The 13,935-nt window shown below is 36.6% G+C and overlaps 1 protein-coding gene across 4 annotated transcripts in view; it reads right to left on the bottom strand.

Moving 5' to 3' along the window:
* RNF212B (ring finger protein 212B) overlaps positions 1–13,935 on the bottom strand; it is an 83,398-nt gene that overhangs the window by 19,711 nt on the left and 49,752 nt on the right. Inside the window, exons 5-11 of one of the 4 annotated variants that reach the window (XM_056810062.1) lie at positions 11,782–11,897; positions 9,640–9,700; positions 8,062–8,090; positions 7,541–7,587; positions 7,178–7,220; positions 6,739–6,799; positions 6,130–6,178 (exon numbers count right to left, since the gene is read on the bottom strand). In XM_056810062.1, coding sequence (XP_056666040.1) covers positions 6,130–6,178; positions 6,739–6,799; positions 7,178–7,220; positions 7,541–7,587; positions 8,062–8,090; positions 9,640–9,700; positions 11,782–11,897 — 406 coding nt within the window. Of the gene's footprint in view, positions 1–6,129; positions 6,182–6,738; positions 6,800–7,177; positions 7,221–7,540; positions 7,588–8,061; positions 8,091–9,639; positions 9,701–11,781; positions 11,898–13,935 lie in introns of all 4 variants that reach the window. The other 3 variants (XM_007479816.3, XM_056810064.1, XM_056810063.1) reach the window with 3 other exon arrangements.

Here is a 13,935-nt window from a genome sequence, read left to right as displayed (position 1 = left end):
AAATTGTGGTATATGTTGGTGATGGAATATTATTGTGCTCAAAGGAATAATAAAGTGGAGGAATTCCATGGAGACTGGAACAACCTCCAGGAAGTGATGCAGAGTGAAAGGAGCATAAGCAGGAGAACATTGTACACAGAGACTGATACACTGTGGTACAATCGAGTGTAATGGACTTCTGCATTAGTGGCAATGCAGTGTTCCTGAACAACTTGGAGGGAACTATGAGAAAAAATGCTATCCACATTCAGAGGAAAAACTGTGGGAGTAGAAACACAGAAGAAAAACAACTGCTTGATTACATGGGTTTGAGGGGATATGGTTTGGGATGTAGACTCTAAAGGATCATCCTGATGCAAACACCAACAACATGGAAATAGGTTCTGATCAAGGACACATGTAATACCCAGTGGAATTGCGCGTGGGCAGGGTGGAAGGGTGGGTGAAGGGGAGGGAGGGATACACTACGATTCTTGTAACCAAGGAATAATGTTTTAAATTGACTAAATAAAAATTTTAAAAAAAGATCAAACAAAGTCAAAAGAATGAAAAAAAAAGATGAAAATGTGACATTATATATAAAGTCACGATTCTTTTAAAAAGAGCTTAGACAACATCTTTCAAGAAATTAAGGGAAATTGCTCTGATATTCTAGAATCACAGAGTAAAGTTGCAATTGAAAGAACCAACTGATCACCTCTTGAAAGAGGATAAAAGGATAACTCCCAGAAATATTAGTCAAATTCCAACATTCCCAATTAAAGGAGAAAATACTGCAAACAACCCAAAAATAACATTTCAAAGAGTGTGGAACCACAATCAGGATAACACAAGATTTAGCTGCTTCTACATTAAAGGATCAGAGGGCCTGGAATATGATATTCCAGAGGGCAAAGATACTAGAACTTCAACTAAGAATCATTTACCTAGAAAAACCTGAGCATTATCCTTCAAGAGAAAAAAATGGGTATTTAATGAAATAGAGGAGTCTCAAACATTCCTGATGAAAAGGCCAGAGCTGAATGGAAAATCTGACTTTCAAATAAAAAGGAAAGAGAAATCAAAAGACATCTAACAAGGTTAAACTGTGTATATACCCTATATGGAGAGAGGATTCTTATAACACCAAAGTACTTTGTCATTATTAAGGCAGTTAGAAGGAGTATACATAGGCAGAAGGAAAAGAATTGAATAAGATGAGATGATATAAAAAGTTAAATTAGGCCATGAGAAAGAGGAATGCATTGGAAGAAGGGAGAAGGGAAAAACAGCATGAGACAAATTATTGCACATAAAAGAGGTATAAAAGAAAGTTCATAGTAGAAGGGAAGATGAGGGAGGTGGAAGGAGAACATGTGAACCTTACTCTTATCAGAATTGGCTCAACAAGGGAATAATATATACAATCAATCTGGTATAGGAAGCTATCTTACCCTATAGGAAGGAAGGTGGAGAAGGGGATAAGAGAAGAGGAGTGAAGCTGATAGAAAAGAGGGAAAATTGGGGGAGGTGGAGGTCAGAAACTAAACAAGGGTTAAATAGGATTGGAAATAATACACAGTAATCATAATGTTATACTGTTTTTTTAAACAAATCTCTAATAAAGGCCTCATTTCTCAAATACAAAGAGTTGGAATATATAAACATACAAGTCATTCCCCAAATGATAAATGGTCAAAGGACATGAACAGGCAGTTCTCAAAGTGATTAAAGCTCTCTAAAGTCATACAAAAAATTCTCTAAATCACTATTACTTAGAGAAATGAAAATTAAGACAACTCTGAGGTATCACCCCATATCTATTAGATTGGCTATTATAACAGAAAAGGAAAAACTTGGAGAGATCTGGGAAAGCTGGGACATTCTTGTATTATTGAGGGAAGTTTTGTGAACTGATTCAATCATTCTAGAAAGCAATTTGAACCTATGCCTAAAGGACTATAAAACAGTACCTACCCTTTGACCCAGCAATATCATTACTAAGTTTGCATTCCAAAGAGATAACAAACAAATACAAAGGGAAAGGACCTATGTATACAAAAATATTTAAAGCAGCTCTTTAGAGGGGCAAAGATTTGGAAAGTGAGGGAATACCCATCAATTGGGGAAGGGCTGAGCAAGTTATGATGAATGCTTGTATTGGAATACTATTGTGCTGTAAGAAATGACAAGCAGGAGGAGCTCAAAACAACCTGAAAAGATTTCCACAAACTGAAACAAAATGAAATAAGCACAACCAGGAGAACATTGTACTTTGACAGGAATACTTTACAATGAACAATTGTGACTAACTGCTATTCACAGCAACACAATGAACGGAAACTGACCCAAAGGACTCATGATAAAAAATGCTATCTACTTCCAGAGAAAAAGAACTGAGTCTGAATCCACACCAAAGCAAACTTTTTTCACTTTCTTAATTTTTTCCTGAGTTTCCTTCCACAAAAAGATTAATATGGAAAAATGTTTTACATGATTGTACATTCAGAATCTAAATGAGGTTGTTTACCATCTCCAAGAGGGTAGGGCATTGGGGAGAAGGAAGGGAGAGAGAATTCAAGACTCAATATTCTTTGAAAAGTGTTGGAAATTGTTTTTCGCATGTAATTGGGGGAGAAAAAAGAAACAAGTTGCAGTGGTGTAGATCAGAAATCTGGAGTTGAGCAGGATCTCAGCTCCAACTCCTAGCCAAGTCTGTAGCCTACAAAGGAATAACCAGGGCAGGAATCTCAGACAGGGAGCTTACAGTTCTATGACTGAACCAGCAGAGATTCCCAACTGGCTAATTGTGGCAGAGTCCAACAGCAGTGTATAATTACTCAGGCCAAACCTTGGTCAGGAAATTTCAGAGTTCAGTCAAGGAGGCCACCAAACAGACTTTGACCTAGATCAGATCATTTTGGGAGCACTCAAAGCTTGTGGGTCCCCAGCCTAAGCTGTCCTTGGGAGCCTGAAATAATACCAAATTCAATATCCTAAGACAGCAGTAACAGGAATAACCCAGATCTTCTCTTCAGAAGTGCACAGCCCAGCCCTAACATAAAATCTCAAGTCAGTAAACATATTAGAAGAATGAGCAAACAAAAATAATCTTTTACCACAAAAAACTATGATGGTAACAAGGACACTCAAGAAACTAAAGAAAAGAATGATTACAAATCATAAGCAAAGTCTTAGAAAAATACATACCTTAAGCACAAATTCAACTTTAAAAAAAAGGTCAGAGAAATGCTTTTACAAATAAGATGAGGGAAAATTTGGAAAAGAAATGAGAGCTAAGGAAGGGAAAAATAGTAAGGGATAGCTTGGTACAACAGGTATAAAACTGCCCAAGTCAACCTTCTTGAAAATTAGAATGGAAAAAATAGAAGCCAATTGCTCTATGGGGCAACAAGAAAGATTAAAACAGTTTTTTTAAAAAGAAGAAAATGTAAGATATTCCATAGCAAAAACAATTGACCTGAAAAATAGATTGAGGAGAAAAAATTCAGAATTATGAGATTATCTGAAAGTCATGATCATAAAAGAACATAGACTTCACATTTCAAGAAATCAAAAGAAAAATATGCAGATATCTTAGAACCTGAAGGCAAAGTGGAAATAGATAGAATCCATGGGTCACTTTCTAAAAGAAACTTCAAAATGAAAATGCCCAAGAATATTATAGCCAAAATCTGGAACTTAGAAATCAAAGGGGAAAAAATACTGAAAGAATCCAGGGGGAAAAAATCAGACACCAAAGGGCCACCACTCTAGAGGACTAATTGTGATATTCCAGAAGGGAAAGGATATAGGTTTATACCCAAGAATAATTTATAAAGTAAAACTAAGGATAAGACTAGGAGGGAGGGGATGGATCTTTAATGAAATAGACAACTTCCAAACATTTCTAAAGAAAAAAACAGAGCTTCATATGAATTTTGAAGTTAAAGCACAACGGTTAAGGAAACCATAAAAGTAAACATGAATGAATAATCATAAGATACAAAACATGGATAAACTGCTTACATTTAAATCTGAGGAAATTATACATTATGTCCCCTCTGAACCCTATCATTCTCTGGGGTCTTGGGAAGGAGTTGAATCAAACTGAGGACCTGGGAGTGGTTTTGTTATGGGTTGATGATCTTAAAAGAATGGTAAGAGGAATATAATGAAGGAAAAGGATAGGAAAGTTCATGAAAATTCTCTCTAATAATCAAGGTATGGAAGTATATACTTCTACATAAACAACAAGGAACAGGGTGAGAAGAGCAGCACATACCTGAAACACTCATCTGAACTAGTCATATATAGATTAGAATATACATACAGAGAGTTGAGTACAGTAATGCATTCCAATAAACAAGAAAATGGTAGGGAAAGGGAAGAAAGCAGAAGGTAGAAATAGAGGGAGGGTAAATTAAGGGAGAGATGAATCCAAAGCAAAATAAACTTAAAAGATGTATAAAAATATTGCTCTTTTTGAGGTAGTAAAAAAAATGGGAATCTGAAGGGGTATAATGAATTGGAGAATGACTTAATAAATTTTGGTATATAGTTGTGATGGAATACTATTGTGCTATAAGAAATTATGAAGGAGATAATGAAGAAATATGGGAGGGGGGATGATGAAGGGGATTCAGAGAAACCTAGAAAAACTGGTATGAGTTAATGCAGAGAGAAGTGAACACTTAAGTTTGACTTAGGACAACCCAGGGGGTCTGTCAGTTGTTTCTTATTGGTCACTTGCTAGCACATGTTGGTCATAGGCCATCCTCCTCAACACTTAACCCTTAAGTAGGGGTTGCTAGACTAAGCAGGGTGGAATAAATCTAAAATTCACAGAACAGATCCAAGAGAACTATTTTATAGACTGACAATAATATGATTAAAAAAAAAATCTTACTTTGAAAGAATTAGGAACTTTGATAAGTATAACAGACCAACCATGATTCTAGAGGACAAATGATGAAACACACTACCCACTCCTGACATAGAGTTAAAGGATTCAAGAGTGCAGAATGAGATTGTGTTTTGGACACATCCAATGCTGAAATTTATTTTGTTTGACCAGACATGTTTGTAACAGGAATTTTGTTTGGTGAGAGGAAAAGAAGGCAGATTTTTGGTGATTTGAAAAAACAGTATCATTTAAAAAAAAAACATCAACTCTGATTTTCTATCTCAAACCCATCAAAGTAGCCAAGATGTATCACCCCATAAACAATAATGGCAGGTACACTGATGCATTTCGGGTAGAACTATAAACTGGTCTAACCATTCTAGAAAGAAATTTGGAATTATTTCTAAAACGTATTCAATTGGGCATACCTTTTAACCCAATTATACCACAAGTAGACTTGCACTACAAAGACATCAAAGAGAGGGAAAGGATTCACAGTTTTAAAAATATTCATAGCGGTACTGTAGTAAAGGAATGAAAACAAAGTGAAAACCTATCATTTGTGGAATGAATAGCTGAACAAATCATGGCATCTGAATGCCATAGAATATTATTGTGCCCTAATTAAAAAGGAAAGGGACAGATTCAAAGAAACCTAGGAGGACTTATATGGACTGACACAAGGTGAACTCTTGCAAGGAGGATTTTTATGGAAAGGTCTGGGGCACTGTCAATTTATCTCTAGTGAAAGAGGCAGGTCCCACTGATCAATGTTTTCTGAGGATTTGTTAATGTGCTAGAAAATAGAGTGGCTGTATGTTTAATCCTATCTCAGTCAATTAGTGGTGATAGGAAATAGATTTGATAACTTATTTTCCCTGCTAAAGAAGTATTTCAATCAGGCTGAGATGTTTTGACTGAGTTTTCTGGTTAATAAAGGGATGCCTATTAAGCCACTGGTTCTCTATCCTTTGCTGCCATCCCCTGGTTGCTATTTGAAGTGTGGCTGCTATCTATGGTCAAACTAAGGTGTTCAGCAATTCCATTATGAACAAATGTGGGTTTTCATTGATTATATTACCCAGCTGTTTTTGTTTTTGTTAAAAAACCCAAATCATCTTTCTTTGGAAACTGAGAGTTCACTCCTAAAAACCTGAAGAAAGATGCTCTATTGTAAGGGAGTTTCAGGAAGTATACATAATTCTGCATAGTGCGTTGGTCTCTGGTGCCTCCTTTACTCTCACCGGTATAAGATTCCCTGGAAGTATTTCTTCCCTGCAGGCCTCTGTTCCCCTGCTGGAAAAATCACAAACACCAGCTGAGCAAACATATTATACCAGTTGCTGGGCTTTCATTTCTCCCACCTTTACTTCAATAAATAAACTGCTTCTCTTCCAAGGTGACTATCTCTACACCAAGGAATCCCAGACCCTATTGATTCTGAAGAAAGAGAATTGGGAGTTGATTCAAACCCTGACTTAAATATTCTAACTGAATTTCCTCCCATTTATCTTTTAGAATTGGGAAGATATTTGACAGACAATCTAGTACAAATGAGTAAACCCAAAAGGGGGAAGTTACTTGCTCATGGTTACATAGGTAAAAGAGCCAGAATTCTTCTGATTTCAGATCTAGTACTTTTTACCTACTATTCAATAAACCCCTAAAATCCTCCACTTCAGTCAGCCTCAAACACCATATCTTCATTAAAAAAGGAAAACAGGATTGAGGATAGGATGCCAATAATATATACCTAAACTAAATGGAGCTTTTGCTACTTTATATATCCTTGACCTTCCATTTTCCTTTAGTGGTAGAACTTTTTTCAGGGAGAGGGGATGAAGAGTACTCACCTGGCCAAAGCTACCAAAGCCAGACACCCTGTATGGAATGGATTCCAAGGAAGAAGGCTGACTATAAAAAAGGATAAAGTAAACAATATTAAATCTTTCTGTAGCTGCAACACACATGCACCTAACTTTTTTTTAACCCTTACCTTCTCTCTTAGAATCAATATTGAGTATCAGGTCCAAGGCAGGGGAGTGGTAAGGGCTAGGCAACTGGGGTTAAGTGACTTGTCAAGGGTCACACAGAAAGTAAGTGTCTGAGGCCAAATTTGAACCCAGAATCTCCCATTTCTAGGCCTGGCTCTCAGTCCACTAAGCCACCTAGCTGTCCCCATACCACACCTTTTTGTTTTAAACTCAGTAGACTTTTGTGATCCTTTTTACCCCCACCCACCCACCCATCAGTTAATAGTATCAATCTATTCCCAGTTGCCCTTCAGCTCACCTGACCACCTGGTTGCTGTTCTGAGAAGTGGGTCGTGGAGTAACTGGAAAAAAAAAAGCATAGCTATGGAAAGGTTATGATCATGAATGCTCTCTACCCTATGCTTTCTTGTCTAGCTTGTATAATTTATTAGATATTAAATAATTTCAATTGTGTGCCTATGTGAGGTGAGTCTACCAATACTTCTGTTTCTTTCTCATCTATATATAAAATGTGTGAATCCTAAGCTTTGCTTTTCAGGTGAAACTGCCTTCCTCCTGGAAAAACCTAACCTCACTTAGAATGGTGTTCAATTTCAAAGTGGACTTGGAAAATGTGCTTATTCACTTCACCAGTCTGGGGAAGTAATAATATGCTGTCTACCTGATTGTGATGGGGAAGTGATGCCTACTGGCCGGGGTGTGGTAGACCTGTAGAAAAGAAGAAAAAAAAAAGAGCAAGCAAAGAATTGCTGTTTCTATATACAAAAAGTAAGTGAAACAGAGGAACAGATAAGGCAAAACAACAGCCTTCCTGGCAACAAACTATTCAGTAGTTAGAGATATTCTCAATTTACTGTCTAAGGTGTCAAAAGATTCCGGGTAAATTCCTTTTTTTCTGGGAGAGATCTCCTTTCTTGCCAACTGCGTAGATAAAGTATAAGTTTCCCTAGAATTTATATAGAAGAAAATCTAGGCAAGTCATGTACTTCTTAGATATTTCATCATGGGTTTCTTACTCTTCCCTTCCCACATTTGTCTCCAAAGACCCCATCCTAGAGTACTAAAACAGAAAATCATCATCTATCCATTATTTACTATTGTTAATGTGTGCATAAGTTGTTAGGAGACAACAAAGAAAATAAATTTCAAAGGAAAGCAGGTGTGTGTCTTTGTGGAACTGACCTGCTTCCTTGGCATCGGCTAGGAGATTCCTGAAATAAAGAGTTTAGAGGTGAGGAAGGTTTTATTTAGATCATGAGTCCCCAGCCAGTAGATTCAGATCTATCAGTTCTCTAAAAATACATTTTTATTTAAATCTTTTATTTTTATATTACTTGGCTTTCCCCCTATGTTACTCTTCCTCTCCCTTCCTAAGGGCCATCTCTTATACCAAAGAATTTTGTTTAAAAAAAGGAAAAGAAGAAAAGAAAATTATAGGAAATCAATTAATGCATTTATAAATAATGTTGTTTGCAAAGTTCTGCACCTTAGGACTACAGTTCCCTCTCCCCCACTCCCCAACACCCTCTGCAAAGAAACAGAGGGAAGTACTACTTTTTCTTTAAAATATTGCAACATTTATTTTTTACTGTTTTGTGGTTATTCTATTTACATTGTTGCAGTCATATATATTGTCTTTATGGTTCTGCTTCACTTCACACCAATTCATATGAGTCTTTCAATTCACCTGTTTTCCTCACAATCATTTTTTCTTAAAGAACAGAAATGTTTCATTACAGGAATGTACTATTACTTGTTCACACATTCCCCAATCAATGGTTATCTACTTTTCATTGAGTCTACTGTTAAGACAAACAGTACTGCTATAAATATTTTGGTGTATATATGAAGTCTTTTTCTTCTTTTTTTTTCTCAATAACTTCCTCATAATATATGCCTAGCAGTGGAATTTACTTGTATAATTCCAAATGTACCAGAAGATCTTAAAACCTCACCTGGTAAGAGAACCAAGCCAGTAGCCAATGACACAGACCCTCCTCTCTGATTTGCCAGAACTCCCAGGAAAACTACCCTCTTCTCTACTTCTCTAAGGAATTTTACCATCAGCATCTATTTCAATTCCCCACCCTCTCCTATTTACCTTTCCTTGGGATTTTGTCAGGACTCCTCTATTCAAGTACATGACTGACAAGATCTATCCTCACCTCCCCCCAGTGATCTATAGGCCTCAGAGAAATGAAAAATGTTTCCTCTCAACAAAAAGGGTAGGAACCTCTGCTGACAACTAACATTGGTAAAAATTAGAGAAAGACTCCTTCAGAGACAGTGGAGATAAAGAACATGGCAAAGATACATACATTACTTAATGTTAAGAATGCTAAAAAGGAGAAAGCATAAGTAGACTGTTGCATAGTAGAAAGACCATTTATTTGGGAATTAGGAGGCCTGAGATGCAGTTCCAGATCTTCTACTAACAAGTTGAATGATTTTGGAAAAATCATCACTAAGCTAGGTTTCCTTATCTGTAAAATTAAAAGGTTGGAAATTATTCTCCCTTGAGGTCCTTTTCAACACTAAATTTTATTCTAGGAAGAAAAAAATTATAAGATGGAACTACAAGGATAAGATATATAATCAAGAAGAAAAAAAGAAACTCTAAGGACAAAGATAAAAGAGAAGAAGGATCCTGAGATCTCTTTTAGTTTTCTTAAATGAAATCCTAAAACTGCACAAAGAATCCAACAGATGGACAGGAAAAGCTGAGAGCAAGGTTATGGCCAAGTGGCATATTTCACTCACCTTCAGGATGGCCAGGAACTTCTTCAGCTCCCCATTTTCCTTCCTTAGGATTACTAGCTCCCTAAGATGGTAATATTCAGCTTTAAGGGACAATGAAATGGAAGTCTGAATATGTATATTGCTTTGATTAAGTTCTTCATTGACCATCCCACCAAGCAGAGTAGAGGTGTGAACAGTAATAATTATAATTAATATATAATAACATTTGTTGAGAGTCCCTTAAGTACACGGCACTATATGTTTCTGAGGTGTGCTTTCTTTAATTTCGCAAGTTATCAGATAGACAAATATAGTAGAATCAGGAAGACAAATAGATGACCACCTGGCTGTTGTGATCTTTAAATGTTTTATTGTTGCTTTAAAAAAAAAGATATTGCTATCATTTTCCAAAGAAAATACCCCCTCCATCCCAGTATCTCCCTCATCGACAAAGAACTACAACTGAGCAAACTAGACTGACATATTGATGATATCTGCATGATTTTCTCCACCTAAATTTAACAGTGCATGTATAGGAATGAAGGTAGGAGTTACCCAAAGCTGAGGCTTGGAAGGGCTCAATTAGAGCTATGGTAAGGAGGTCAAAGGCTCCAGAGAAGAGGACAGTGTAAAGTTGAACTGGTTCTCCAAGGGTTCAAGATGAGGAAAACAAAATAGTGTAGCTAGTGTGGAGGAAATGGCATGGGATAGACTGAGGGTTCAAGGGACTGGAGGTCATGGTATGGTAAGTCAATGGATTATGGTCAGTTAAGAGAATTTTGGAATTCTTGAACCCATGTTCAAGATGGTGTATTTGTGGACAATGGAAAAATCAAGGGTATGATTATGTTTGTATGTTGTTGAGAGAGGGTAGAAGTCATAGGCAGTGGGTAGTAGCCACAGAAAAGGTCCCATATATACTACTTTTTTTTTTTTTAAACCCTTACCTTCCGTCTTGGAGTCAATACTGTGTATTGGCTCCAAGGCAGAAGAGTGGTAAGGGCTAGGCAATGGGGGTCAAGTGACTTGCCCAGGGTCATACAACTGGGAAGTGTCTGAGGTCAGATTGAACCTAGGACCTCCCATCTCTAGGCCTAGCTCTCAACACACTGAGCTACCCAGCTGCCCCCTCCATATATACTACTTTTATGGTAGCAAAAAGCCCTTAGATACAGTTGCTTTTTAAAAAATCCTTACCTTCCACCTTAGAACCCAATATTGGTTCTAAGGCAGAAGAGTGGTAAGGGCTAGGCTATGGGAGTGAAGTGACTTGCCCAGGATCACATAGTTAGGAAATGTCCGAGGCCACATTTGAACCTAGAGCCTCCCATCTCTAGGCCTGTCTCTATTGGATATATTAGTATCCATTCCTTATATATGCTGGACATCAGATCTTTATTAGAGATCTTTGATGCAAAGTTTTTCTTCCCCAAACAATAGTTTTTCTTTATATTCTAATTTCATTAATTTTATTCATACAACAGATTTATTTCACTATGAATTTTCCCCAAAACAAGAGGTACTTCCTTCCCTTCTCTATTTCTTATGCAACCTTTCTGTTGGTTACATCTATTTGGAGCTTATTTTGACATATGCTGCAAGATACTGATTTAAACCCAATTTCTGAAAAATTGCTTTATAGTCACCAAAAATTTTGTTGAGTAATAAGTCCTTCCCTCAGTAGTTTCTGATCTTGGATTTATCAAGCATTGGATTATGGTTGTCAGTTACTTGTAGGTCTTGCTTATATAATGTATGTCATGATCCTCTCCTACTTAGATGTTGTAGCATTCCATTATCCATTGATGCCTAAAATTCCACCATCAAATTCACTCTTTTAGCTTACAGTTTTAATCTCTGTTCAAATGTGAAGATTCTGGGAAAATAGCCTGATTATATATGTAGAAATGAGCAGTCATAAATGTGAAAGAATTTATCAGATGCTTTTAGGGGATATAGGTTTTGTTAGGGTAGAGTAAAGAGAGCTAAAGGAAAGGAAAAACAGGAAGAAAGGAAGTATAATGTAACCTGGGGATAATTAAGATTCTTTGCCCATTTTACAATTATCCTAAGTACTGACCTTGGTAATATGAGTAATCCTTCTAAGAGGAAAATGACTAATGTAGCCTATGAAACTATGGGGATCTGGGTAGACTCACTTACTTGTCCTGACTGGCCACTGTTCTTTGGGCCTCCTGCATGGCAGCTTCTGACTTAGAAAGTCTGTGTTTATAAAAGGTGATGAGTAAATCTGTCTGTTTCTTCTGGAAACTCCAAACCTGCTAGAGGGAAAAAGGCCCTAATCATGTTTCAATACAGCTCACCAACTCATATTCAATATTTCATCAGTCAGAGTCCCACAAACTAGAATAATTCATGAAAGTTAGAAGTTGGGATAAAAAAAGTTGAAGACAAGATAAAACACAATACCATTCACTTTTCAAACTCCATCAACATATAACATTATGAATTGAAAGGGCTATCTGTAGCAATGGTGTCTTAATTTCCCCAACACCACTGTGGGGACACAAAGGACCACAAAATTGGTTTCTCATTTTGTTTGGATTGTCTGCCTTGTCTCTTCCTAGTCCAATTCATCTTCCCCTTAGATGGAAAGTTGTACTTCTTATCATTAAACCCCCACCCATCCATTCAATGAACTCTAGGCCCCCCCATTACCCCTAGATAATATAAAACATCCTTTGTTTGGTTTTAAAGCTCTTCATAACCTTGCCTCTTCTTGACTGTCCAGTCTTCTAGCACCTCCCCTCACTCCATGTACTCTACAATTCAGTGACATTGACAGCCTTCACTGGTCCTTACACAGGATACCCCATCTACCTATTTTCTACTAACAACACTTCATGCCTAGAATTTTTTCCTTGCTTATCTCTACTTCCTGGCTTCCCTATTTCCTTCAAGTCTCAACTAAAGTCCTACCTCTGTCAAGATGTCTTTTCCAATCCTCCTTAATTTCAGTGCCCTCCTCAGATTATTTCTAATTTATTCAATGTATAGAGAAATAAAGATAAAGAACTATGGGGCAGCTAGGTGATTTGGTGATTAGAACTCCAAGCCTGGAGTTGGGAGGGCCCAAGTTCAAATGTGGCCTCAGATACTTCTTAGTTGCACAGCCCTGGTCAAGTCATTTAACCCCAATTGCCTATCCCTAACTGCTCTTTTGACTTGGAATCAATATTTGGTATTGATTCTCAGACAGAAGGTAAGGGTTTAAAAAAAAAAAAAGATGAACCATGTTGATACTTCAGTGGTGGGACTATTGGGCTGAATTATATTAATAATTTAGAAGGATTTTTATTTTTGTTAGTGAAAGGGACAGCTTGAATCCTCAGTAGTATTTGTCTCATCTGCTCCAGGCTATGGCACTTCCCTCCAAGCTTTTTCTTACCTCCTTAACACTTCTCTAATGAATTTTAAGATTTTCTACTTCATTTTCAAGATCTTTCATCATCATTCCATTTCAATTATAAAACTACAGGGGAGCTGTATAAATATAGCTATATTATCCTCAGGTAAAACTATGCTTATCCCATTCCAAGATAGATACAATTCTTTGTTTTAAAGGACATTAAAAGTGAGGAATTCCAAAATCTCTCAGTAATGATTTCCAGTATTTAACAATATTTACTCTAGTGAGGTTCTTTTTCATATATAACCTAAGCTCTTCATTCTTGATAGAGTCTTTTTCTTACCAAAGGTTATTAAGTCATGTGAGAAAAAAATCACACAATTGTCATATACTTATTTTGGTTTTGGAAATAAAAACCACGTTATCTGCTTTTTAAGTTACAGACAGAGAATTAAAATCAATCTAAGTAAAACAGTAATAATAAAAATATACTTTGGTTCTATATTGAGTTCATTTAGTTAAAGAGGGTAAGGAGATAAAATGAAAAAAGTATGTTAACAGAGAAAGAGAAAAAGAGACTTAAAGAAATTGAATTGTATAGAAATTAAGCATATGATCTAGATCATATGACCACATGAAGTAGATCATATGAGTTCCTCTTTCCTTAAGCCCCAAATTCCATCCTTATCTCCTTTACCAACAGATGATCTCACCTTTTATGTTGCTGAAAAGATTGAGGCAATGTCTTCATTTGTGAGCTCTATCTCCTTTATTCTATATCTCAAAACCCTTCCTAAATTTTCATCAATTCTATCTTCCTTTCCTCTGGTATAAGCTGATGAGATAGTTGTATTCCTTTCCAAGGTAACTACTTGTGTTTTGACACCCCCAACCCCACCCCAAGGAATTTGTCTTATCAATCATTCCTTCTTTTGTCTTCAAACACT

This window comes from Monodelphis domestica, chromosome 1, assembly GCF_027887165.1.
Source record: "Monodelphis domestica isolate mMonDom1 chromosome 1, mMonDom1.pri, whole genome shotgun sequence".
Lineage (NCBI taxonomy): Eukaryota > Metazoa > Chordata > Mammalia > Didelphimorphia > Didelphidae > Monodelphis > Monodelphis domestica.
Note: the sequence above shows the minus strand (reverse complement) of the source record. Positions and strands in the feature narration are given on the sequence as shown.